The sequence below is a fragment of the Stegodyphus dumicola genome, chromosome 8 (assembly GCF_044657685.1).
Source record: "Stegodyphus dumicola isolate Sdum_Otavi_A_Nest chromosome 8, ASM4465768v1".
Taxonomy (NCBI): Eukaryota; Metazoa; Arthropoda; class Arachnida; order Araneae; family Eresidae; genus Stegodyphus; species Stegodyphus dumicola.
Genome location: NC_140775.1, coordinates 110,059,820 through 110,086,256, shown reverse-complemented (window position 1 = coordinate 110,086,256; position 26,437 = coordinate 110,059,820). Strand labels below are relative to the sequence as shown.

The 26,437-nt window shown below is 33.2% G+C and overlaps 1 protein-coding gene across 6 annotated transcripts in view; it reads right to left on the bottom strand.

Annotated features, from left to right (window-relative positions):
* Nucleotides 1–26,437, bottom strand: part of LOC118183304 (dynein axonemal heavy chain 2-like) — a 405,957-nt gene that overhangs the window by 83,596 nt on the left and 295,924 nt on the right. For all 6 annotated transcript variants that reach the window (XM_085822262.1, XM_085822261.1, XM_085822260.1 and 3 more), the window contains 2 exons: nt 20,788–20,974; nt 10,247–10,361 (listed from right to left, as the gene is read on the bottom strand). In XM_085822262.1, coding sequence (XP_085678388.1) covers nt 10,247–10,361; nt 20,788–20,974 — 302 coding nt within the window. The remainder of the gene's footprint in view (nt 1–10,246; nt 10,362–20,787; nt 20,975–26,437) is intronic.

The following is a 26,437-nucleotide window of genomic DNA, read 5'->3' as shown; positions in this document are numbered from 1 at the left end:
ATAAATTCTCTTTACAAAATTTTAAACTACCTTTATATAATTCTGAAAATAAAATGAATAGAAAGATAATAACCAAAGTCATGATTCACAACCATCGAATGATATATTTACATATATATATATATAAGAAAAATAAGGAATATGCAAAAGATTAAATTAGCAGCGTAAAATTAATTTTCCTTCTCTATTCTAAAAACAGCAATCTTTCTGCACTGCATCATTTCGAGATTATTTCATGTCATATGATCCTTACATAATTTGATGTTGTAAAAGAAACTAAAACAGCCAATAGTAATTTTACAGCAGTATTAACTATCAAATACGAGTAAAAATGCATCGAGAACCAAAATTAACTCGGTCTGAATTAAGATTTCACCCTTAACATAACACATTTGCTTCTTACGCTTTGGCCTAACTGGATTGCAGTCTGTCCGCTCCTTGTTTCTTACTACACATTTATCAAAAATGTTAATTTTTGGAATAGGCATAAATAATGTGCCAACTTGTTTGTGGTTGCAACATATTTACTGAAAGAAAAGTTGAATTAAATCTACCCCGACTGCCAAATTTCTTATTCATTGTGGATTGGAGTTTCAACATCTCTAAGCCATCAAAATTCTTGCTGTTCATTACGGATTCAGCTGCTTGTATTCGACTACAGAATCTATTACATATATATATAATATCATTTCATTTGAAGGTTGCGAATCATTACTTTGACTGTATATATATTATTGATTTCATTATAAATATATACATATAGTACTGTATCTCACTGCATATATTTGTATTTCAGTTCCTTAATTGGGAAATTAAACAATTGTATTTAATCACATCAGCTTGTTTAACAATTTGATACCTAATGAGAAATGTATTGCCGAAGGATGGTACTTTCTAGCATCTGCTTAAATTTTAAGTTACCTAGAATGCACTAAACCAAATTAAAAAACAAAATTAGAAGAAACCCAAATTTTCAGGAAAAGAAACATTATTAAAAGCAAGCAAAAAGAATGCGGGACTTGCAAATTAGTAACTTAACATAGAGTTCAAATTTAGCATACTTGCTATCCCCTTAAGGCTCGCTTACCACTGATAGTAACACCCTACAGTTTATTATGACACGCATACACATAGATGTTTTGCGTGGAAGAAAGGATGAATCCTAGAATATAATGTAGTGAAGAAATAATAATGGCTTATCTTTGGAATATGGTAACAGGTAGTTTGGCGACATTTTGGTAAGGCCATAAAGGTTACTAGCTAGGACTTTAGCAGTGTACATGGATAAAGTCAAGAGTGTGCGCAATGCCATTTTTGTGCAATTCTGGGATTTTTTTTAAGTGAAAATAGGTCGACGTGTACATGGATACCAATGATAGTAAGACCCTGCAGCTTATTATGACACGCATACACATAGATGGGTACAACTCTAATATACGCCCTAATTTCACCAAATGTGGCGATATGTGTTCTGCGCTGGTTTTTGGCGCGATTGCGTGTTCTATGGCAAGCCTGTTGACGTTGAAAAATCTTTCGTTGGAGCTCGTTGGTTCGCCTCTGTGTCTGAGAAGATGGGAGAGAAAGATAAAATGGTAGTTGTTGAATTGAAGTTCGGCAAAAGGAAATATCATTGTGGCTATCCTGTTGAGGGGTAGTGGGTATTTAGAAGTGTGGAAAGAGGGTCTGGGAGATTATTTTTAATGGCAGTGCATGATAGAAGTAGGGATTTGTGATTTTATTTATTTGTGAACCATAGTATAAATTTTCTAGATAGTGTGTTTGGCTGTCATGTAAATACGATAGTGATTACGTGGCGGTATGAAATTTATATTTCTGCTATTCCAAAACGCATTAATTCATGGTAAGTGCATTTTATTTTATCCTTGTTCTTATTTTGTAGAATGTTATGTTCATTGGTTCTTTAGTATGAATTTCTGTCGTTATTGTTGTTTTTTTAAATTGTTTGAAATTTATTTTAGTTTATTTTGTTGTTTAGTGTCTAGACTGTACAATTCGTAGATGTTTTTTAAAGTTGAAACAGAATGCTGTGTACATGGTATTATTTGAAATTTATTGTTGTTATGTTATTTTATTAAAGCGAGGAGTGCGAAGATCGTAGATTTCTTCCTTGCCTAAATTGTGCAATTCGTAGAATTTTTTTAAAGTTTAAACAGGATGCTGTGTACATGGTATTCTTTGAAATTTATTGTTGTTATGTTAATTATTTAATAATTATCATTATTAAAGCGAGGTCTGCGTAGTTTGTAGATTCGTTCGTTGCCTACATTGTGCAATTCGTAGATGTTTTTTTTAAGTTAAAACATGTCGCTGTGTACATGGATTCTTGTCAAATATTTTTGGTTAGAAACTCTACGTTTTTGCTATCTAAATTTTTTGTTTTTTGTTTCGGATTTTTAGCTAAATTGTGTGTTCAAAACGTAGTTTTTGCATGTGCGAAAACCGCGTTTTTGGAGACATTTTAGGCTAAAAGTTCAAAATGTAGACAAAAAATTTAGATAGTAATATGGCAGCGTGAAGTTTCTCGCCAAATATTTTTGGCGAGAAATTTGGCGACTTGAGGGCGCATATCAGAGTAGTTCCCATAGATGTTTTGCGTGGAAGAAAGGATGAATCCTAGAATATAATGTAGTGAAGAAATAATAATATACAAACACTGTGTCGAACCCTTATTACAATACTTTGAATGTTACCTGTATCTCTCAAAAGATAAATGAAACATGAAGATAACATATTATAAACTTAATAATACCCAAAATACAATACATTATATTGTAACAAAACGAATTAAAAAAAATTTACAAGTTTCAACAAATACCAATTCTCAACGCACAGTTCGGGAATTCAGGAAATATCTCATAGCGTATAATGTTTTATTCTGTATCTCACTTTTAGTGCTATATAATCTTCCACAGATTTTATATAAATAAAATCTATAACATAATGGGTATTTATACTATATGTAGTTCTTGATGTAAAAAAGATCAACTTTCGTACTGTAAAAATTCCATCTATGTGAATAAGTATGAATATACTCATAATTATACTAAATAACTAATTTAATGAAACTGAATTCCTGTAGAAAAATGGGGAAAGTGTAGAATCGCCCACTGCTTGGCCTGTTTTTAAGAATTGCACTTACTCGGTATCCATGTACACATCGATCTATTTTCACTTAAAAAAACATCCCAGAATTGCACAAAAATGCCATTGTGCACTCCTTTGACTTTATTCATGTACACATCGACCTATTTTCACTTAAAAAGTCAAAAGAAAATTGACAAAAATCCAATTCCTTTTACTTTTGTAAAAAGTGCCAAATAAATAAGTGGGCGATTCTGCACTTTACCCGAAAAAATATATAAAAATACCATTTACCTATATATATTAATAATTTATTATTACACAAGTTTTTCATATATCATCTCAAAGGAACATAAATTTAATTAATGTGATGCATTATTGGAATAAATTTGAGTCAGTGTTTTAGATGTAAGTTATTAAATTTCTATTGTAGAAATAATACTTTAGAAAATGTATAGAAACATTATTTTGAAGCATAAAAATTCTAAATAGTAAAACTCAAAGTACTGAAAATGTAGCTATTGTTTTTAACAGTAGATTATATATAATATAAAAATACCTCATGCTGAGCATTTTCTGAAATTACAATGCCAAATGAAATTTATATAGTGCAGTATTTAACAATAACTTTTTATAAACAAATGTAGCTATATTCGCTTAATTGTAATGACAGTAATTTTAACTGCATTTGTATAAGGCTGTACAGAAGATTTATTTATATGGGTTTTCATCCGCAGAGAACAACCGGATTCTCTGTGGAAGTGCTTCCGAAAATAATGTTTAAATATTACTCTAACTATATTTGAAAGCAATGCTATAACAGTGCCCTTATAAGACTCATGATCCGAAAAGCTTTGGTTTTAATTGTCTCGTAAAAACTTTCAATTACCTCTGCAAAATTCATACCCACGTAAAAATTACTACACCGAAGTCAATTGATTATACAGCAAAACGTTCCTAAAAGAATCAACTCCACAATTCGAGATAATGCCAGTTTCCTGTAGCCTGACAAAACTATGAATAATTTTTTAAGTCCTGTTATTTAATTATTGTTCTGACAAATGTGCCATTATCAGAGGTGGTCATTTAAGAAAATAACCACTATATGAGGTTTCAACTTAATGTAATTTTTTTCAAATAAATAATTCACTTTTTATACTCCCAAGACTAGTACATTTAATATTACATAAATCTTATTCACAAATCTATTTCTATTTCAAAAGCAATTTATGAAAAACACATTTGAAATTTTCTTCATCAAACTAATAATAATGAAAATTAAAGTATGCATAAAAATTATTATATGCGTTTTAACAAAATAGCACAAAATATTTAATGTAAAAATGTGGTTCTAGTCTTATACTTGTAAAGAAAAATAGACCAAAAAGAAAAAACAATGTAAGCTACTATGATCATCTAAATTTTCACATAATTTTAGTAGTGGAAAAAAGATTCCTTAAGCTTGTGTGTCTTGTCTACCCCATTCAATAAGTAATAAACACATTAAATATTTCAATGTTTATTTCATTAATAAAACTCACCTTTTTTACTCGCGAAATATAATTAGTACATTTTTTAAAACATAAAAAACTTTTTTTTTTTTTGCTCGGCCACATCACATTAGTCGAAAAATTGAAAATTGAATCATGCATTTTTAAGTAAGTTATGCTCAAATTTATTAGTACATAATATTCAAGCGATAAAGCATCTACAAGAACAAGCTTTAATAAAGTATTTCTAAACTGTAATAAAAAAAAAATTCCAAAATACAGTTTCAGTAGAATGCAAAAACTATATTTCTGCATCTGCACACCGAACCAAATTATCAAGTCTGAAATTATCACTTTTCAGTCTTTAAGCACATTGTTTTTCAGGTTAAAAAGTAAAGATGGAAAATCAATTTCACGCACAGAAACTCAATTTCACAACTAGTCAGTTATCAGCAACGTTCTCTCAAACATTAGACACGATTACACGTGCATGGCTTTAGTTGTATATTCATAGTCAGTGCTGGTATTTTATTATTTATTACTAATTTCTAAACAGTAAAACATAATAAAATTTGTAATACAGTAAATCCTAGTAAATAATATATTGCAGTACTACAACCACGAAGAAAATAACACCACCATCGCACAACAATAACTAGGGCGGCGCCATATTGCTTGTTTGGGAAACTTCTGAGAGTGGGGGAGGGAGGGGAATTTTTTTCCTCACGTCAGCGTTAACAGGCAGAAAAGTTTTGCGATTGCGAATGAAATTGTTCGCGTTAAAGAGATGTGTGTTTATTTGTAATATCAGAAATGTAAGTGCTTATGTGTGTGTATTCAGAGAACCAACTCGTAGAAAAAACCACCTCCCTAAGACGACCGCCTCTGAAAGAAACCAGTATTTCTGAAAACATAAGTATACTTTGGTATTGAATATTCCCTCTGTAAGGCGACCATTCACAAAGAAAATTCCGCAAGTGTGTCTGGTCGCCTTAGAGAGATTCATTCCGTAGATGAAATCTCCCTAAGACGACCACCTCTAAAAGATAAACGTAGCTCTGAGAATGTGAGTATATATTGGTATTGAGCATCACCTCTCTAAGGCGACCACTTGCAAAGATGAATTGAGCATCACCTCTCTAAGGCAACCACTTGCAAAGATGAATTTTTATTTGCGGCTGGTCGCCTTAGAGAGACCTCGTTGTGTGTGGTGTATATGATTACTGTTATTGTTTACGAAAAAAATTTCAAATCAAATAAATAAGCCTATTTAGTAAAAACCCTCTCTAAAACGACCACCTGCATTCCCAGGTTACTCTGATGGTCTTAAAGATATCATATTTTTATTCTGTTAATTTTATTGTTTACAAGAAGTTTATTAACGTCAGATAAAAAAATAGCATAAACCCACATAAACCAACAGAAGATTTATTATTATATTGATACCAGTAAGAAAACCAGTAAAAGTCAATATAAACCTATACAAACCAGTACAAAGTTCTGCCATTGAAATGTTGGTTGTATTGGTGTCAATTAATACCAGTAAGAAAAACCCACAGAGATCAATAGAAACCAGTAAAAGTCAGTGGAGACCATCAAAAATTCTATAGGTACCAGTAGAAAGTTTTACTGGTTTCTATGGGTCATTTTGAAACCAGTAAAAAAAACCCACAGAGACCAACAGAAACCAGTAAAAGTCAATAAAAACCCATAACATCTTATGGGTACCCATAAAAAGTTTTACTGGTTTCTATGGGGCATTTTTAGCAGGGTAATCGCGAAAAATTTCGGGTATCCTATGTCAATGAAAATATCTATTTTGACTGCTCTTGAATCTATTTGAACGATATTTTTGCATGGCATTTGTACGTATGGGCAGAATAAAGGGCTCTTTTTTCCAAAATAAATTGTAAAATGGATTTATAATGGATTCAGAAGATATTTTTTCGTCGTCACGAAAAAAATCTTCTGATACGTACGTGCATACACAATCTCTACGTACGTATGTTCTCGTATAACGTTGAAATTTTGTATATGGAACTCCTCTAAAATGTACTTGTGCACCTCCCTTTTTCGTTGCAATCAGTTGCACCAAACACACACACATATTTATATATTGTCCCTCTGTTACCCAGCTCGAGCAACAATTTAAAAGTGGCGCTGTTAAGTCTAACGAGGCGGCCATTTGTTTACATTTGAAACTTTTAATAGAATAATGAATTAAGTCACTTTTTGCATCAATTTCCGTATTTTTTTGACGAGTGGGACCAAAAATAAAAGTTCACTTTTGTGCACCGTTTTTCCTGCCCGCTGGCTGATTTCCTTGTTTTTGACAGCAACTGTAAAAATTGTTTATAACTCCATTTGGTATTTTATGTTTTTATATATTTTTGTCTTGCCGCAAATGAGAATTGAATTAATTGAATGAGAAATATATCTGTAATGAAATTCGAGGACATAAGTTTAAATGAAATGAAAAAAAAAATATAAATGTGTATAATTTAATAGGCCGTGCAAGGATGTCATGTGGTGTGCACATCAGATTTTTTCCAAATCAAAAACAAAAGCTTTCCAGAAGTAAAATATAGTTAATACAATTGTGCACCTATGATAAACATCCATATCATTAAAACCCTTTACATCATATGATGTATCAATCGTATTCTTGTATTTTGTAGGTATCATTCTTATTCTCACTTTGAGGTTGAGCCTCAATAGAAAACTGTATATGTCTCTTGACATTTTATATTATGGTAAAGGATTGCAACAGAACATCCTTCATATTTCACAGTGTTTCTTTGAATGAAGAAAGAAATATTTAGAGGAAATATACTTGTGTCTATTTACCTTTTACATAAATTCCTAATTATATATCCCTTAGTATATTCAAAGAAATTTTAATACTTTTATAGAAACTAGCTGTTGAAATACCTTTTCGTTCTCTTATGATGAAAATCTTTGCGATGTTGTTAAAAACTGCGTCAAGTCAAAAGTAAACATATCTAAATATCTATTTAAGTTGGGTACTGGTGCTCAGTGTAATGTATTACCACTGCTTAAATTTAAACAATTAATTAAACAATTAATAATTACAATTGTACTACAATTGATGTAGTCGGAAAATGCAAATTATTATGTGAAACATCGAAAGGGGACAAGGATGAAGTAGAATTTCAAGTAGTAGTATGTGATAAAACTGTTCCAGCTATTTTAGGTTTACCTACATTGGAAAAATTAGACCTAGTACAAAGGATTTGTACAGTAAATCCTGATTCTAATGAGAAGTTACTAGAATCTTTAAAAAGATATCAAGATTTATTTAAAGGAACTCGGAATTTAACTGGCTATACCTATCACCTTCAATTAAAACCAGGAGCTGTTGGTAAAATAGAGCGCTGTAGGAAAATTCCACTTAGCTTATTAAATCCATTAAAAAAGGAATTGGCAAGAATGGAAAAAGATGGTATTATAAAGAAAGTTAATCGACCTACAGAATTTGTAAATTCATTAGTTGTAGTAAGAAAAAAGGATGGTAATTTAAGATTGTGTTTAGATCCTCAGCACCTTAGCCAAAATATAATGAGAGAACATTATCACATACCAACCTTTGAAGAAATGTCATCTCAAATGACAAATGCGAAGGTGTTTAGTATTTTAGATGCACACAAAGCATTTTGGCAAATTAAACTGTCAGATTCAAGTTGCGAAGGTGTTTAGTATTTTAGATGCACACAAAGCATTTTGGCAAATTAAACTGTCAGATTCAAGTTGTGAATTTACTAAATTTAATACTCCGTTTGGCAGATATGTTTTTTAAGGTTGCAATATGGACTGAGTTCATCACCAGACGTTTTTCACAGAAGTTTTTCTGAAATTTTTAGTGAACTTTCACCAGTATATATTTGGAAAATATATTACAATGGAAAGTGACCATAAATTCTCGGAACCAGTTTTCATAAAGCTATTAAATAACTACCCAGTAAGATTACATAGAATGCGTATAAGATTACAGTTTGAGATAAAGTACAAACCAACCAGGAAAAGAACTTTTTATAGCGGATGCATTATCAAGATCATTTACTAATAAAGGATCTGATTTCTTTGAAGGAGACATAGAAGCTCATATTGGATTGGTTGTAGAATGTATACCAATGTCTAAAGGCAAAATGGAAATTTTTCAACTAGAAACAGAAAAAGATAAAGAACTACAAGTTTTAAGAAAATTAATTAAAACTGGATGGTTAAATGAAAAATGTATGGTTCCAGAATTGACAAAACCATATTTTAACTTCAGAGAAGAACTATCAGACGCAAATGGATTAATATTTAAAAATTCCTGTGTTGTTGTACCAAGAAATTTACGAAAAGATATGTTAAGCAGAATTCATTATGATCATTTAGGAGTACTAAAATGCAAGAGCAAAGCAAGAGAAATATTATATTGGCCAGGAATGCCAAAAGAAGTTGAAGATTTGGTATTGAACTGTCCAACATGTTTAAGTTTACAAAAAGCTAATACTAAAGAACCAATGATATCTAAAGAAATACCTGATGATCAATGGGAAGTATTGGGAACAGATCTCTTTTACTTTCAAGGAAGTATTTTAACATGTCTCTGTTTCAGTGGCATAGCTAGGGAACAGTAAGAGGAAACATCTGTCCCCAAACACACATCCAAAGGGAGACAAATTAAAGAAAGATGTTACGAAAATTTTAGGACGAAATGTTTTTTCATGCTTGGAAAACAGGAAGGATCTCCGGGCCCTGGAAACTCTAGCTACGGTTCTGCTCTGTTCTGCAAGAGATATTTAAGAGTAAGTTGTAATTTATATCAGTTAATTCATACTTAGGTAATTTTGTTGTATATTACGCTGAAATTATGAAGAGTCAAATGTAAACTGGGAAGAGACAGACTGACTGAGTAGATGGTTATGAAAGAAGATCAATAAAAACTCCACTGTCGGTCATATAGTAGAATGAAATGCAGGGTCTCTTTTTATTGTTATAAATATGACATTTTAAAATTGTGCTTCTTAATGCATTTCATACTTAAAAGTTTAAAATATTTCCCTCCCCCCCCTAAAACGTACCACTAATTTTTCAAAACTAATTTGGCTCTTCTCCTACCCGCTCATCTATTACACAATTTGCCTCATCTTTGTCTTGGATTCTAGTACTTCATGAAGATAATAGATTGTATCCCATATAAAGATGAGGTCAATAAAAACATTTTACAGTAGTTCATATTTTTCCGTTTTTATCCATCAACTTCTAATGAGCAAACAGGCAAAATGCATGAGGTTTATATGATTTTCCTCAAAAATGCAAACCAGTTTCCTTCACTGACATCTCAAGCATGGGCATAATAAATTACTTAAATACGTCATTGTATCAAACTGGAAGAGAAACATAGGAAAGTAAAATATAAAATTCAGCAAAAAAAAAGCAAACTTAGTTTGGAAAATTCATTTTTGCTCTTGAAGAAAGGGACTTATGCATAATCACCACCGAAATTGATAGTGTTTTATTCAAAAGCTATGCCAAACTAAGTTGCTTGTTTGCTCAAATTTGAAAAACACCTTGGTGTTTTAAGTACATAATTGTGTGTTAACAATTTACAAAAAATAAGTATTTTAAAAATGTGTAAATTTTACCCTTTTCCAAGATTTTTATCAACAAAATTGCTAATGCAGTTTGTGATTCTGTCAGGGCGAAGGCATCGTATTATTAGTAATCGCTGAAATTCATCACAGATATTCCGCCAGTTACCTTTAAAAAGAAAAATGTTAGAAGTTAATACTTATTAAATAATTTTAGAAATACACATTTCAGTCTTTCATACATATACCGCATTTTTACTATGGAAGAATTTAAATTTTTTTCTTAAATAACTTAGCTTTGGAACGGGCCCATTATCATCTAGATTTAGATATAGACGAAGCAAATTTTTTCTGAAATTTTATAATTTCAGATCATTATAGCACAACACGTGAGATGAAAAGATCAGTACATCATGAAACATACTGTTACGAAATGTACAGAGCGGTAAGATGGCTTCCCCGCAAAGCAGTTTTAGGGTTGCCATAAAATAGCAAGGGAAGGCAGGGTTGCCACATTTGGTGAAAAATCGCACATTCGGCGATATTTGGCGACAAAATTGGCGATATATCATGGACGGATGGAGAACCTTCTGGAACGAATTCTTACCGGTTTAGCCCAGAATGTTCTCGAACACAAGCTGAAAGCTATATAAACCCTGCTGGTCCACAGTCAGTCAGTGTGTCTCTCATCGAGAGTGAGTGTGTCTCGTCTAGCGAGTCAATCCCTGCGGAATCGATCGAGTTGACAGCCGGGCAGCGAGTGCCGAGTGGGTCGTCGAGTGCACCGAAGGAGTCTGTTAGTGTATCGCGGTTAGTGCATCGTCGAGAGAGCGTGTTGAGCTCCGGGAACGACTGAACCGAAGAGTCGGGAGCTGTGCTGGTGTGCCGTCGAGTGCATCGCGAGTTGTAGCGTGGAGAGTCTCGATAGTACGTGGATCGCCCAGCTCAAGCATTTCCCTACCTGCAACGCTCTTAGTAGCATCTAAATCAAGACAGCCGGAACACACACAGCACGTAATTACTGCGTGCTAATCGCGGCTTAAACAGGAACTTGGAGTACGTGGAGTTCCGAGAACGACCAAGCAGAGTCGGATGCTTTGCAGGAAGCTGTCTCCACCATGATAGCCTGATAACCTGAAGGCTGTGTCGCTGATCGTGTCAGCGTGTTTATAGTAGTTTATCGACGACTTTAAAACGTGTTTTGGAGCTGTCCTGACAATACTGCCAAATAAAGTGTGTTTCGATACTTCATCAAGTGTCGTCGTTTTTCACTCCAAATCCACACAACCACACAAACTCCGTACGAACGTGAAGGAAGAAAATAACGCAACAACTGGTGTCAGAAAAGAGAAAGAAAATTAAAAAAAAAAAAAAACGCAACAATACACTGAAAAAAATTAAATAGCTTGGTTTAAGAAATTCGATTTATGAGTCCTTCAACAGCTTAAGGAAATTTATTTGATGAAATGCATTAGCATGTGCGAATCGCTTCTGAAACACAAGGAAACTTATCCATTTCTGAAACGACTGACTACTGTGATAAAAATTATGCTCTTAGTTTGGTGTGATCATGAAGACATACTTTGAACACTTTGAACTTTTACGAAGAAACCAAACGTTTGATTTAAACGTCTACGTTCAACAACTCACCAAACTGAGCAATGCACTTCAAGAAAAGCGGCCAGAATTGGTTTGGTTTAGTCCGGTTTATTTTAATTATGGCAAAGCACGCAAGGGCTATATGCCTGAGGAAATAGATGCCTTTGGTGGAGGACCTTCTAAGAGAACTCGCTCGCATACACGTTACACATGGGAAAAAACACGAAAACGCACATGTAGCTTGTGGAGCAGTCACCACTGAAAACGAAAGCGATTAAGCTGTTCCTCCGACGTTACTCCCCCCACCCACTAACCGAAATTGGACTCAATAACGCTTGTACCATTGCTAGATATTTTTTCTTCTTCTTATATTTAATACATATGCTTTTCGTGTGCTAATAATAATGATCGTGCTTTTTGTATATAGCAAGATGGATTATCCATTAACAACGTTCATTCTGTTTTATTTATCTGTTTGTCGGAAATAACCAGCGTCTAGATAGTAAACAAATGAAACGCGCGAACCTTCAACGTTTGATAAAAGTGACTGCAAGCTCATGAGACGGATTGCACGTTTACTTCAACCAAACGCGTAAAACATATCGAGATATGCTATTAAGAATAAAAATACAAACAGAAAGGATACTTTGTCTTAAATTACCCCTACATAATAAGCGTAGATAATCTGAAAAAGAAAAGCCAAGCCTGTCTTCAAAATGCGAAACAAAACTAACATAGTTATGTACTGCGCATTCGAGAAAAAGAAGCAGAAATGGCTACTAGCTGCGAAAATAAATATTCGATTATGAAACTAAACTATAACAAATATGAACTATAGAAATACAAACGTGAAATTATTCTGAAAAACAGAAAATTTATGGGATTTAATCGCAAACGGTACACCGAAAGAAATCAACGCTGAGTGGATAAAACAAGATGAAGAAGCACAAGCTATCATATCATAAGTTTACTTATAGAAGAAAAACAGATCGTACACATAAGAAATAAAACAACAGCTAAAGAGATATAGAACGAATTAAAGAGGAAAATTCATGAAAGAAAAATTCTTTCACGTAAACTTTACCTTCTCAGAAAGCTATATACGTTAAAAGCAGGAAACGAACACAAGCTCGAAGAACAACACATCAACAAAACGCTCGACTTAAGGAATTGGTGAAGAAATAAGGGACGGTCACATTGCAGTTCTCTTACTGGCTTACCAAAAAGATACGAAAATCTTATTACAGCTTTAGAAGCACTCTCAGAAGAACTAACGTTGGAATACGTAAAAATGAAACTCATCGATGAATTCTTAAAAAAGAAAAGAAGGCACGCGAACAGAAGAAACAACTGCTTTCAAAACGAATTTTAACACAAAATTCAAGCATTTTAATCAATAAAGATGAAATTATTGAAAAACATTAAGACACTTCGGAAAAGAATGCAGATTCTTAAATAACCACAAAGAAAAGACAAAAACGTAAATAACTCATTTGAAAAGCAAGCGAATAAAGGGAATTATGGGAATAAACAAAAAACGAAAGTTGCTGTAAGCGAGGATACACACGAAGATGAAAACAAAAATAAGAAAGTCGGGAAGATTGAGAATTAGACGTTCGAAGTCATCAGAGAAAGAAAATTTTAAAACTCAAACTGGTCAGTTGATTCAGGAGCCACCTGTCATATGACCGATAACATCAATTGTTTCACGAAATTAGGTAGAAGCAAAAATGAAAAAATAACAGTTTGCTAACGGTACTCAGATGAAGTCCGAAGGCATCGGAGAAGGATACTTAACTGAACAGACGGGGACGAAGTTAACGAAATTAGAAGTAAGACTCATATACGTTCCTGACCTAGAAGGAAGATTAATATCGGTATGAAAAATTACAAAGAAAAGTTTTACAGTTGAGTTTGAAGAAGATATTTGCAGAATAAAGAAGAAAAATAAAGGAATAGGAATTATTAAAGCAGAAGGAAATTTATATACCATAGCGGAATTACAAAGAAAAAAAGGCTAAATTTGCAGCTGCTGAAGGGAGTGAAAACAGCACAGATCATTGGCATGGAAGACTAGGACACAAAATTATGAATCAATCAAGAGGCTAAAGAACCTGGTAACCGGAATAAGGATCGACCGAGAAACTAAAAAAAAAAAAAAAAAAAAAAAAAAAAAAAAAAAAAAATGCGAATCCTTGTATCAGAAGCAAAACGTCTGAATTCCGTATCGCAAGCTAAACAACTATAGAGCAAAATCAGTTCTAAAATCGATACATTTGGATATTTGTGGGCCGATTGTTACAACATCACTAAGAGGAAAGGAATACCTCATAACATTCATCGACGATCATTCGAGATACACAACGGTCTATTTGCTAGCTACAAAAGATGAAGCTATCTCCAAGTTAAAGCAATTCGTAACCACTACAGAGATCGAATTTGGAAAGAAGTGAAAAGTCTTAAGAACAGACAATGGAGGAGAATATACAAACAAAGAGATTGAAGATTATCTAAGGGAAACATCAAAGCTCCGTAGCATATTCACCGCAATAGGACGGTAGAGCAGAAAGAAAAAAAACAGATACTTAATGGAACAAGATGCCTGCTACTCGATTCAGGACTCAAAAGATAATTTTGGGGTGAAGCCGTGATGACAGCCACCTATCTACAAAACAGGCTACCATCAAGATCAGCGGAAAATACACCGTAGGAGCTCTGGACTAATAAGAAGCCGAACTTAAGCCATATCAGAGTTTTCCCGTTAATTGATGGAAATATAAAATTACACTGGATTCGAGGACATACCGGAATTTATGGTAATGAGCTTGTAATTTGAATGCAAAACTTGCTACTGAAAAGAGCTTTGTACATATAGAAACTCTTTTTGAAAGTTTTAAAGGAATTCTTATAAGTAAAGTAATTGAAATTTATTTGGCAAGAACTCTGGACTAATGAAGGTCAACATACTTAAATATTTGAAGATAGTTGATAAAAAGAGGGGTAATTTAAATCAATTTCTTACAAATCATGCACATATTCCAGCTAATTATAATCTCTTTGCGATTTAATTAATAAGTTGTAAATGTGGAAATAAAAACACTGATGTTGAACATGTTATATTATGTGATTCTTTAAGAAATAAAAGAATTCTTTAAGATTGGGCTTTTAACAGCTCTCCAGAAAACTAGTGACTTAAATAAACGATATCAAAATGAAACAACAGAATTAGGTTTAGTAAAGATTTTAAAATAGATAACAAAAAAAAGAAAATGCCTTATATGTCAATTATGTGATTATAAAAGAACTGTTACTAGATTCTGTAAGATCAAATGATCCAAAGACAAGTTTTAAAATAATTGTTATTACTTTGTAGGTGATTAAGGTATATCGACATAAATGTATTGTGTAATTATGTATTCGATTTGTAACACGGTTTGTATATATAATAATATTTTTATTGTATACATAATATTTTTATTGTATACATAATATTTTTATTGTATACATAATGTTTTCATTGTAAACCTAATAAATGGTTATTTAAGTTTGTAAGGTTTATCCTAAAGTTGCTAACAGTTATTTTTAGTTAGAGCCACTGCCCTATCTCTCCTAATTTCAGCTTACAGTTTCCTGCCAGAATGTGTTTTCAGAATCAAGGTTAAATGCAAATGAAGGAAGAGCAAGTATTTAGCATAGAAGTTCTACTGACTTCGTTAGAGAGCCAAAGATTCTGACCAGAGCGCGTTCGTCTTTAGGATACTCTCTTTCTCTGAGCTATTTTTATGCTCGGCAGTACTTTAGGCTCTTGATAGCTTCGTCGTTTAGTTAGCGCTAAGGGACCAACTCTTGTAGAATCTTGATGGCTTCGGCTATATCTTTTTAGTTAAGTTTTATTTCTTAGTAAAAGTTTTATTTCTTGAGTTCAAGCCCAGTTGGAGGCTTTGCTGTAAACTCCGAGAAGGAGTCAACTGTTAGATTCTTATTTTGAGAAATAAAGCGTATTTAACCTTTCCCGAGTTCTGTTCTCTGTCTACTGAACGAAAGCGATTATTCGCTTACGAGTTCTCAAGGTTCTACACATTTAGCTGTAAATTAGAGGTTGGAACATTATAAGTTATTGTATTGTATTGTATTTTCGTTTAATATATTGTACAACAATTTATATGTTAAGTTTTATGTATTGCTCATTTAATTGCAATTGTCAAGTTGTAGAATTTATTAAACATATTTGCTGGCGGCCCCAGGATGTCTACCAGTCTGTTATGGTTGAGTACAGTATAGTGGAAACAGACTTAAAAGAATAAGTGGTTTCATCTGCATTCACCAAATATGGTTAGGCAGGAGTATTTATCAGTCTTAAAGACGCTGCAACCATGGATGTAACAGCTGTAGAGGTACTTTGTCGATTCCTCTTGCCTACTATGGCAATATGCATATCTTCAGAAGAGATGGAAACCCTTGGACAACTGGGACAAATATTTGACTTGCTTGGAATCGTTTCTACATTCCAGAAATTATCGAATGAACACCACAAAAGAAATAAGCGAGATCTTTAATTAACTGTCCTACTTAAACATTTGTTTCTGACATTTGTTTCCTTTTAACAAAAGAAATATAAAAGATCACCGTTATAAACACTTCGTATTAGCATGTAAACCACACTTCTCAAAACTTTAGCATTTTCAATAACTGCCCAATTATCGTGTGATTGGCTGTAACACGTGATATCTGCATACTGCCGTTTGCGATTTTCAGCCACTCAAAACTCAACTATGCTTCCGAAAATTGCTAATTTGCATCGCGAACTGAATTTTGAAAGCCATTGTAGTTTTTAACACTGTCAGTTACTTTTGCTTGTAGAGATAGAAGCTTCAGCAAACTTGAAATAATCAGAAAAAACATGTAAGATCTTCGCTCATGAACTAAATAATGAAAATGATTATGAAAAATTATTGATTATTTGCTAACTAAATTATAAAAAGAGCTTGAAAATAAATGGAATACTTTTATATTAATTTTATTACTATTTGTAATGTTTCAATGTTATTTGCTATTTATTAAAAAGGCATTTCTTAACCTTTGCTTTTCGAAACTGTAAATCATTATACTGAGTTATTTTTCTAAATATATAAAGCTATGATTATATATCATTATCATTTGGAATAGTTACTTTTATGCAGTGTTTCTTAACCTTTCTAGCGACGCGTACCCCATTGCATCTGAAAATATATCTTCGCCCCCCATTGAAAAATGTGCTTTAATTTTTTTAGTCCAGAAAAGTACATTTTTTGCGAAATTTATTGTTTATTGAAAAACATAGTACATTTCATATAAATACAAAACAATATTATTTTTATTAATGACTAGTCTGTTGTTGTTTGTTCATTATTATACTGGCGAAGCGAGGTTCCTTTTTTGAAAGACATACCCGTAAGTCATCACTTGCATTTAAGCGATTTCTCGCTTTAGTTTTTATATGCAAAAGCGATGAAAATCCCGGGGCCCACCAGCGGCCGAGCGGTAAAGTCGCTGAACACTGGTAGTTCGGTCCGAGGTTCGAATCCCGCGAACGGGCTGGCTGCATGGGTGTTTTCGTGGTTTTCCCCATGTGTAACGTGTATACGATTCCCCTAGAAAGTCCTCCACGAAGGCATCCCTCCCCTTAGGTAGATAGCCCTAGTGTGACCCTTTGCCGTAATTAAATACACCACACCACCGATGAAAATTCCATTTCGCACAAGTAGGTGGTAGCAAAGGGTAAGAGTAACTGCACTGCTCCGTTCACCAACTCTGGATAACGTTGTAACTGTGAGCACTAGAATTGCTGCAATTCTAATTGTTCGAATTCCATTCGAACATGTCCACTTGCTCGCATTTCAATAAGTTGATCTTTTTTCAGATCACTATCATCCATCAAATTTAAGTCAAATAGAAATGCATCCAGTATCCATCTCTGAGTTTTGGTAATATTTCCGGTAGAAAAATATCCATTGAATGATTCACTCAATCGTCTCAAATGTATTACAATGTCGGGTATAATCGTATAATTTTAATTTTTCGCAATAACAGAATCAAGCAAGGGAACGTTTGCAAAATTCCCCTTTTCTACTCGACGTATCCAAATTTCTAATTTTGAGATAAATGAAGATAATTTTTCACTAGATATTATTATATTTATACCAAATCCTTGCATCGATAGATTCAATTCATTAAATGGCTAAATATGTCTGCTAAGTAGGCCAGCCTCAGCATTGCATCATTACCCTGAAAAGCTTTTATTAAATAACAGTTTTGACTAGTCAGTAATTGAATAATTTCCTCACGCAATTCAAAAACTCTGTTAAGCATGCGACCCATAGATAACCATCGTATTTCGGTGTGATATAGGAACACGGTATGATCAGCACCGATTTCTTCGCAAAATGCACGAAAAATGCGATGATTAAGAGCTCGCCCTCGGATGTACTTTACTACATTTACTGCTGTAGTTAGATGTTGTTTTAAACTTTCTGGTAATGCTTTCGACGCAAGTGCATGACGATGCAACATTCAATGCGTTATTATAGCTTCCGCTAATTCTCTTTTCATGTGTGGAAAAAATCCTGAATTTTTGCCTAACATTGCTGGGCTTCATCAATGCATATAGAGCCAATCACATTCTTTGGTAATTGATATTTAGTAAAAAAATCTTTGATGCGATTGAAAACATCAATTCCTCTCGTATTCACCTCCAGTGGCTCACAAAATAGAAATTCTTCTATCACCATTTTTTCCTTCACATACCTGACAAATACCAAAAGTTGGCTACAATTATCAACATCAGTTGACTCATGCAGTTGCATGCTTATTTTTAGTGGACTGATTTTTACGTCTTCAATGACTTGCATTAAAATATCTTCACTGAAATCTTGTATTCGCGATCGTATAATATCATTCGATAATGGAATCTGTTGGATTTTTCTATGTGATCCGAATGTAAAACTGTTTTAGGAATAATTAAAGCAGAAGGTTTAATCAACTCTTCAGCGATCGCGTGAGGTTTCTTTTTTTTCGCACATAAATATGCCACTTGATATGACGCTTCTAATAAAGGTTTTTGAATTGCTGGTCCGCACAATTTCAGGATAGTTCCACTGGTATCAAACCGAGCCTTCTTTAACTTCAAGCTGTTCATGCTATGCGCTTTCTCGCCAAATGCAGATTATTGAAATGCACTAATAACTTTGATGGTCTGCTGTTTGAAAATATCTTGTAACACAAGATGTATTGCCATCTTTTTCGGTTGTGCAGGTAAATCCATAACCGGCATACTTATCGTTCCATTGTCGTTTTTTTGACATAGTGGGGTTCACTATAATCGATTTAATTATTTAGAAATAATGTCCTATAATATATATAATGTTCTTACGTTTGTAATATCACTGAATCCTATTCGGCTTGAACGGGCAATTAAGAACGTATTAGTCTGAAGAGGTTTCTGGACAAGTCAGAATACACAATACACATGTCGCAGACACAATAGTTGACTCAACCTAACACAGGCGCATTAGATGCAGATACAAATCTGTGAATCCGTAGATTCCATTGGAGTAGCACATATTGAACTCAGCGCATGCGCAAGCTGGGATAACGTTCTCCGCTTGTATTCCCACAAAGTTTTTTCTTTCCTTCGTCACCTAGCTGCCTGTTCGCGTTCGTTTGTAGCGTTTCATGCCTTTTCGTAGCGTAGTGTATACGCCCATCGGCACCGGCTCTTTCCTGTGTTTTTTGCCGATAAGTGAGCTAACGGCTACCAATTTTTATGAGCTTCAGTATTGGGGACACTATTGCAGATTTCAAATATTTTATTATAAGAAATTTAATAAATGATATTTAATAATTTTTATGGTTAGGTAGGGGCTTCTCCTGCAACCCCAAAAATACATTCCCGCACCCCCGATTAAGAACCACTGCTTTTATGAATATAAACGTGTAAAGATATAGTTGATTGGGATTTTGTGTTTGTATGTGCTATATATATATATATATTTTTCTTCTTTTTTCCCAAATAGCCGGATAATTTGCTTTGCACGATTTCCCCTTGATAAGTCTGTCTCCTTCCTGCTCAACAATTATTCACTCATGCATTTTTATAATTTTTTTAGAATAAAAAATCTTTTTTGAAATTATATATTTGTTCATGGGTTTTGATATTTGCACTTGATTTAAATATGCTCTCAGAATATAAATGATATTGTAGATTAGTTCGCAGCAATAATTAATCATTAAATTTCATTAACTTTTAATTAGCTTTTTACGAATAGAGAATGTTTGTTAAATTCAAATTTCATTCCTTGCAGCAATGGCGCAAGAGAATTATTTAAATTTAATTTAACTTTATTATTTCTTCTTTTGAAATAATTTTGTATATATATATCGTACAAAGCAAATTATCCAGCTATTTGGGAAAAAAAGAAGAAATATATATATATCACATACAAATACACAATATATGTATATATATATAGAGAGAGAGAGAGGGTCTCGAAAATTTACCTCTTTGCTTCGGACTAAAAAAGCGTGCAAGCACAGTTCTGATGACTTCACACGCTGAAAGATTTTTGATCGGGATGAACAAACTTTATTATATAGTAATGTTGAAAAACATGAGGCTTGTTATAGTAGAGGTCATTAAGATTACAGGTATAAATGATTTCTAGTTGTTGCTCCTAAGATCCAAAATTCATACAAGAATATCCAAATAATTTTCGTAATTCATAAAACCATTCCTAAGATATGGAAATTTAAAAAAATCTTCTTGCGAAATTTAAAAGAAATCCTGGGAAAGAAAGAGCTGTATACGTCAGAAGATTCCAGTGAAGAAGAAAAAAAAAAAACTCTAAATCAAGTAAATACCGTGGAATTGTTTTTAAAAGGCTTCAGTTTTTCATAAATTTTAACAAAAATAAACACTAAGAAAACTGAATCAGTAACTGAATATATGATTTAAACTGCACCTGGCAAATATATTTTCTCTGGCTCTGCTGTTGTGTACCAGTCTTGCCACATTCTAGATATTTCGTCAAATGATACAGTTATTCCGAGAAATTTTGGTAACCGCTCCAGTTGAGTGATATGATCCCAGCAATGTTGAGGCAGCCAAAGTGAACATGGATTAGGTGGTTCTTCAGAGCGATCAATTACCTAAAATAAAATAGCACTCTTTTTACTCATATTATGCAATAGAATTTTACTATGAAAGAATTCAATGTAAAAGAACCTGCTAATTTGATATACACTGCTGACCATGACGAAAATCATTTAGCGAAATCACATGTATTTTAGAGCTACATTATACCAGAAATATAAAATATTAAAATCCCAGTTAACTTTGAGGTAAAAAGAGGCAGAAATCAGAAACCCGAATATCCATTTCTAGTAACAACAGCGGCTGTTATACGGCTGGACGAGTAAAACAGTCTGGCTGGCAGTTCTGCCACCTTGAAGGGTAGCATCGGTTCTGAGCAGTATCATCGGCGCTGGATATATATGTCTAGAAGCGCCGCAAGTAGATTTCGAAGATATATGTCTAGAAGCGCCGTAAGTAGATTCCAATTTGACGTTTCACCAATCGGCATTTTATGCCATTGGAGAAACGTCAAATTGAGACTGAGCAGGCAAAACTGGGGTTATTTTCTCAAGTATAATAAATTAAATTCAGCAACATCCAAGAAAAAGCCATCATGTAAAGTTGGTATAAATCATAGTGAAACAATATGGGAATTCGAAAATGTGGTATATTTTCCACAGTTCATCGAAGATACAATATGATTGAAGATTGTTAATTTTTTCTAAGCTTTTCCAAAATATTAATACTCGTAATTTAAAATAGGTGCTCAGAATTAACGTTATTCCGAAATTTAAAAAAAATTTAATTGATTAATTATTCCCTTTCAGATAATAAATAATTTTATTCGCTAATGAATCGTTCATAGTTCTTTTTCAAAAAATTTATAAAATTAATTCAATTGTACTTTATACATTATTATAAGATCTGACTTTCCTAGCTATCATGCAATGTACCTAGATCTCAAAGTTCAACTTGGCGAATTCTCGCTTAGGCGTGAAGATGAATACAACAGGGAAAAGGTGTAAAAAGCCCTTTTTATTTATCACAACTCTTTAATAGAAAGGCACGGACTTCGTGTTTACAAAAGAACCCACTACTTGCGGTAAGAACTTAAAAATAATCTAATAATAAATTCAAAAGTAAAAAGTAGTGCCAGACAACACAACTTAATTTAATTTAAAAGACTGATTCAGCAACCAAGACCGGCGATAGCACTAACTAAAAGGCCAGAATATGTAGCCGCTACTAAGATTATAGATGGAGGACAAAAAGCAGATGTGCGCCACACTAGCGAAATCACGTTCTGTTTAACCTCGTTTCATCTGTTTAAATACTGTCGTTCACCTACTTATTTTGCATTCTGGCGAGGAAATGCGAGGGAAAATAAGAGAATTCAGAAAAGGTATCAAAATTAAAATAACTGGCTAGTGAACTTATCGGGACTTGTATTCCTCTTGACTTGCTTTGGAAACATGAACTGTCCTGACTCGGAACAGGGAGCTTACTCAAGCTATGTTCAAAAAATTGTGAAGTAGACAATACACACAGGAAGGGTATACGAAACCCTTTATTTTTCTATCTTTACAGAGATTTCCGGAACTTCGGAATACAGAGACCAACCACTTGTGGTCTGAACGTAAGAATATAAAACTACTAACTAAAACTCTAACTAAAACTAACTTTGGATTAATATACAAGTGCCTAGCTTTATATACAAGTGCCTAGTGATTGGCCGTTATTTAACAAAATCCGTATGTAGTACAGAGAGCTGCTAAAACTACGATACGTTTAAAATTATCAAGAGGACTAAACCTCTGGCCTTGAAGGTAACCAGCAACCGAGTAAAACTACTATGGCAAGCGGCTTGCAATAACTCTTTCCTCTCTCTTGCTTGGCAAAAAGCCACAACTTAAGTACTTGGCGTTAGAAAGACAAATTTACATAAATAAGCTTTTAATTCTGGCCGGAAGTAGAAAATAAGAAGTGATAGTAAAGATTTAAAACAAAATAAACGTTAGTAAAACTTAGGATCCTTACAAACTAATGGGAACCCTATAACACATGTGTGATTGACACAACTTCGATAGTTCGGCTAAACCATCAAATATCTCGATGCGTGATCGGTTTGCAGTTGTTGTACTACACGTCGTCGGAGCTTAATTCATTGAGCAAGAAGTTAAAATTTAGCAAGAGTGACTGGTTAAAGAACGCGGACAAGATGTGTACCCAACCGCATGCCATACCACTAATCCAGTTGCTGATCCCATATGACAATGAAGAAGATAAGTATCCAATATTTTTTACCTAAATACTTCGATTCACGAATAAGACCAGAAGCAAGCAAAGGCAGGATTCATCAGAAAAGACGATGTCATGCAACATATGTGTAACGTGCATCAAGGAACGCTGCATTGTATGCACTGATTCCGTTACTCTAGCTTCAAGGGAAGCCAGACAGTGGGTATCCGGCCGATAATCCGTGACTCTGCAGCCTTTGTCACATATTTTGCAGATACTTGGCGCATATCCAATTTTTCTGACCCAGGTACGTGATGTGGTTATATGATCTCTAACAGCAATGTCGACAATATGTCTGTCATCCCGAAGTACTGGTGAGTGAGGACTTCTAAGTTCCCATACATTGCTCTGTGTAGCCTCCTAATCCATCGACTGCTAATTCTTCTCCAACACTCATAGAATCTTAACTAGCGCGATAATAATCGAGCAGTAGGGTAATCCGCTATAGGCTACAATTCTTCGTCGATAGAATCCTAAGACGTGAAGGTATAGCACAACTTCATACAGAAGCACATATGCATCAGTATTTCAGTAAGCCTTTTTTATACTGGTTCGAGGTGTTATTACTTTTGCCTGCAATGTGTGCATGCCGTAAAATTCTAATTATTATGTCCTCCCATAAGTAATGATGTTTCTGGAAGTAGCTTTCGAAGAAATAAATAAGTAAAAAAGTAATTTCATCAACTATATATTCCTTATCCATAATCATGCATTTAATCCTGCAATGGTCATTTCATGCCATTGGAGAAAAGTTCATCTCAAATCCGTAAGAAATCCATTGAGAAATGTGTTCTTTTTCCCAATGAAATTTTTTTTAAGTTTGATCCACCAGTTATATTTCATTTTTACTCATTAGATTTTTTAAATAATTTTTAAAAGGATAATGAACAGCAGTGTTTATGTTCCCGTGTTCTTTTCAATTAGCGTCAGTAAGTTCATGTGAAATCTACCTGGCAAGCTTAGACTGGATTCCAAGATTCTTCAAACGGTGACAGACAGTTGATTACGATAAATTAACTTCTTCTACGAACTCTTGGGCAATGGCACATGGCCGGTTTTTCAAAGTACGGTGACTTCATACAAATTTACAGAACTCTCATTCGAACATGCGAATAATCAAAACCTTTTTACTATATATTTCCTCTACATTTTTTATAACATTTACAATATTATTGCCGTTTTTATACTTGTAAAGCATAACGTGTCTAATGTGCTCTTCCGTGACCGCTATTTTCATGAGGGGCTATTAACGCAACAAATTAGCACTTGAGTGCCAGCAAGCCAGAATTTATCTTAAAGGAGCTCAATTTTGTTTTACCACCCGTGAAGTCACTTGTTTAAACGTGTCAGATCATGTTTCAACAAGTCCTGCTGAATAAACGACATCACGTATGGGATGACGATAAGTCCCAATCAGTTTAATTAACTTCGATAGATTAGCTATTATAGGTGCAACAAGTAGTTTAATTAACTGGTTAGATACCTTTAAATGTTACAGCTTTACTTTAAATTCCAAAATTCCAAAATCAGGTCACCCCCAAATTTTATATTTCATGACACACTTTTAATCCCGGTAATCTGAAAACAATAATCTAAATATTATGAAATTTCGAAATTAAAAATGAGGAAAGTATTTTTCCTACATTTTAAGTTATTTTATAATAATATGTAACAGATTTTGGATATAGTGTGAGTTTAAAGAAATTAATTATTTCTCACTGCCATACAGAAAGCAAATCAAGTACATAATTATAACATGTATTTGCAAATTCTTCATAGTATATTTTCTGGGATGCATTTTTTCGAATTCCATTCGCTTATTGAAATATTGGACGCTTTTTATGTACTTTTCACAACCATTGGTTCATTACAGATTCAATTCACAGAATTTTCATTATTAACATATTCTTTTGCTTATAGTTTTATTTGCTTTACTTTTGGAAGAAGTAATATACCGACATAATGCTGAGCACATAATATTTTTTTCTAATTGGCACAGAAAATTAGATTCACAAGAAAAAGAATAATAACAAAAATATGACCATTTAAAATGGAGCCTAAATAAAAGAGAATCTAGTACATACGACTGTAATTTACAATTGTTTATGTTTATAAACACATATAATTACTGTGATAAAACATTTCAAGTAAACCATTTAAACTTTAATTATACTTGAAAGCTTAACGATGTTTTGATAAATTTGAAACAATCATATACTTTTTCCCAAGCGCTTTCAAGATACACGAGCTGAATTACAAGTAAATGTTCCAAAATTCAGCTTAGTGTAAAAGAAATAATTCATAATTGTTTTTCTCCCCTTTGAAAATTCAAGACTATTTTACTGTTATTTGTTGTGAAATATCAACGCATCTTTTTAAAAGATTTTATTTAATTTATAATGCACACAATAAAGATGATCCTGTCTAATGCTACTTGTCTTGTGAGTCAATCCAGTATGAGGTACATCTCATTTGCTTTACGCGGTACCAACTTGTTTCTTGAAATTTAAGCTTCTTTGTAATAACTAAAACCAGGATTTCCAGCATTTCGATGTAAAACGGGTGTGGACTATACTTCATCCTAACTAATCAATACAACTGACATTTTCTATAAATTAAACACATTATTAATAAATAAAAGCACGGCACATTTTTATTTAATTGTCGCTTGTCTAAACAACTTAATGGTTTTCTCTAAAAATCATTACCCGTGGTTTAGAACTGGCCATGATCACAACTATGATGATTCTGTCCACTCGGCCACAGGAATAAATTTGGACAAATTCTATCTAATCCTCTTGATATAACAGGCACTGGTTTCTTGCTATCTGTTTGTTATGCTCACAATCAACACGATCGTATTCATTAGGGTCTTAAGAATCAACTTTGATCAAGTTCCTACGTTATTCAAAAGAATAATGTGGTACTAAATGCTTTTATGCTATTTATGAATGTTAAAAGGCCTATGTATGAATAAAATCACAAGAAATGAAATAATGTCTCACTGCAGTCTGGAAGCAGTTGTTTAACTGAATAAAAATCATTTTCATAATTTTATAATTAATAGATGTTTGCCTGGAGAACTGTGCTTAATATGATTACAAGTGTTGAATAATTGAGCTTTCAAAGTGAAAGGAAAATTAATCAAATTATTTCCGTGAAATTAAATGGATATTTGCACATTCTATACATACAGACTGAAGAATTTTACAGACATTTTTTTTCTACAGCTGAAACGC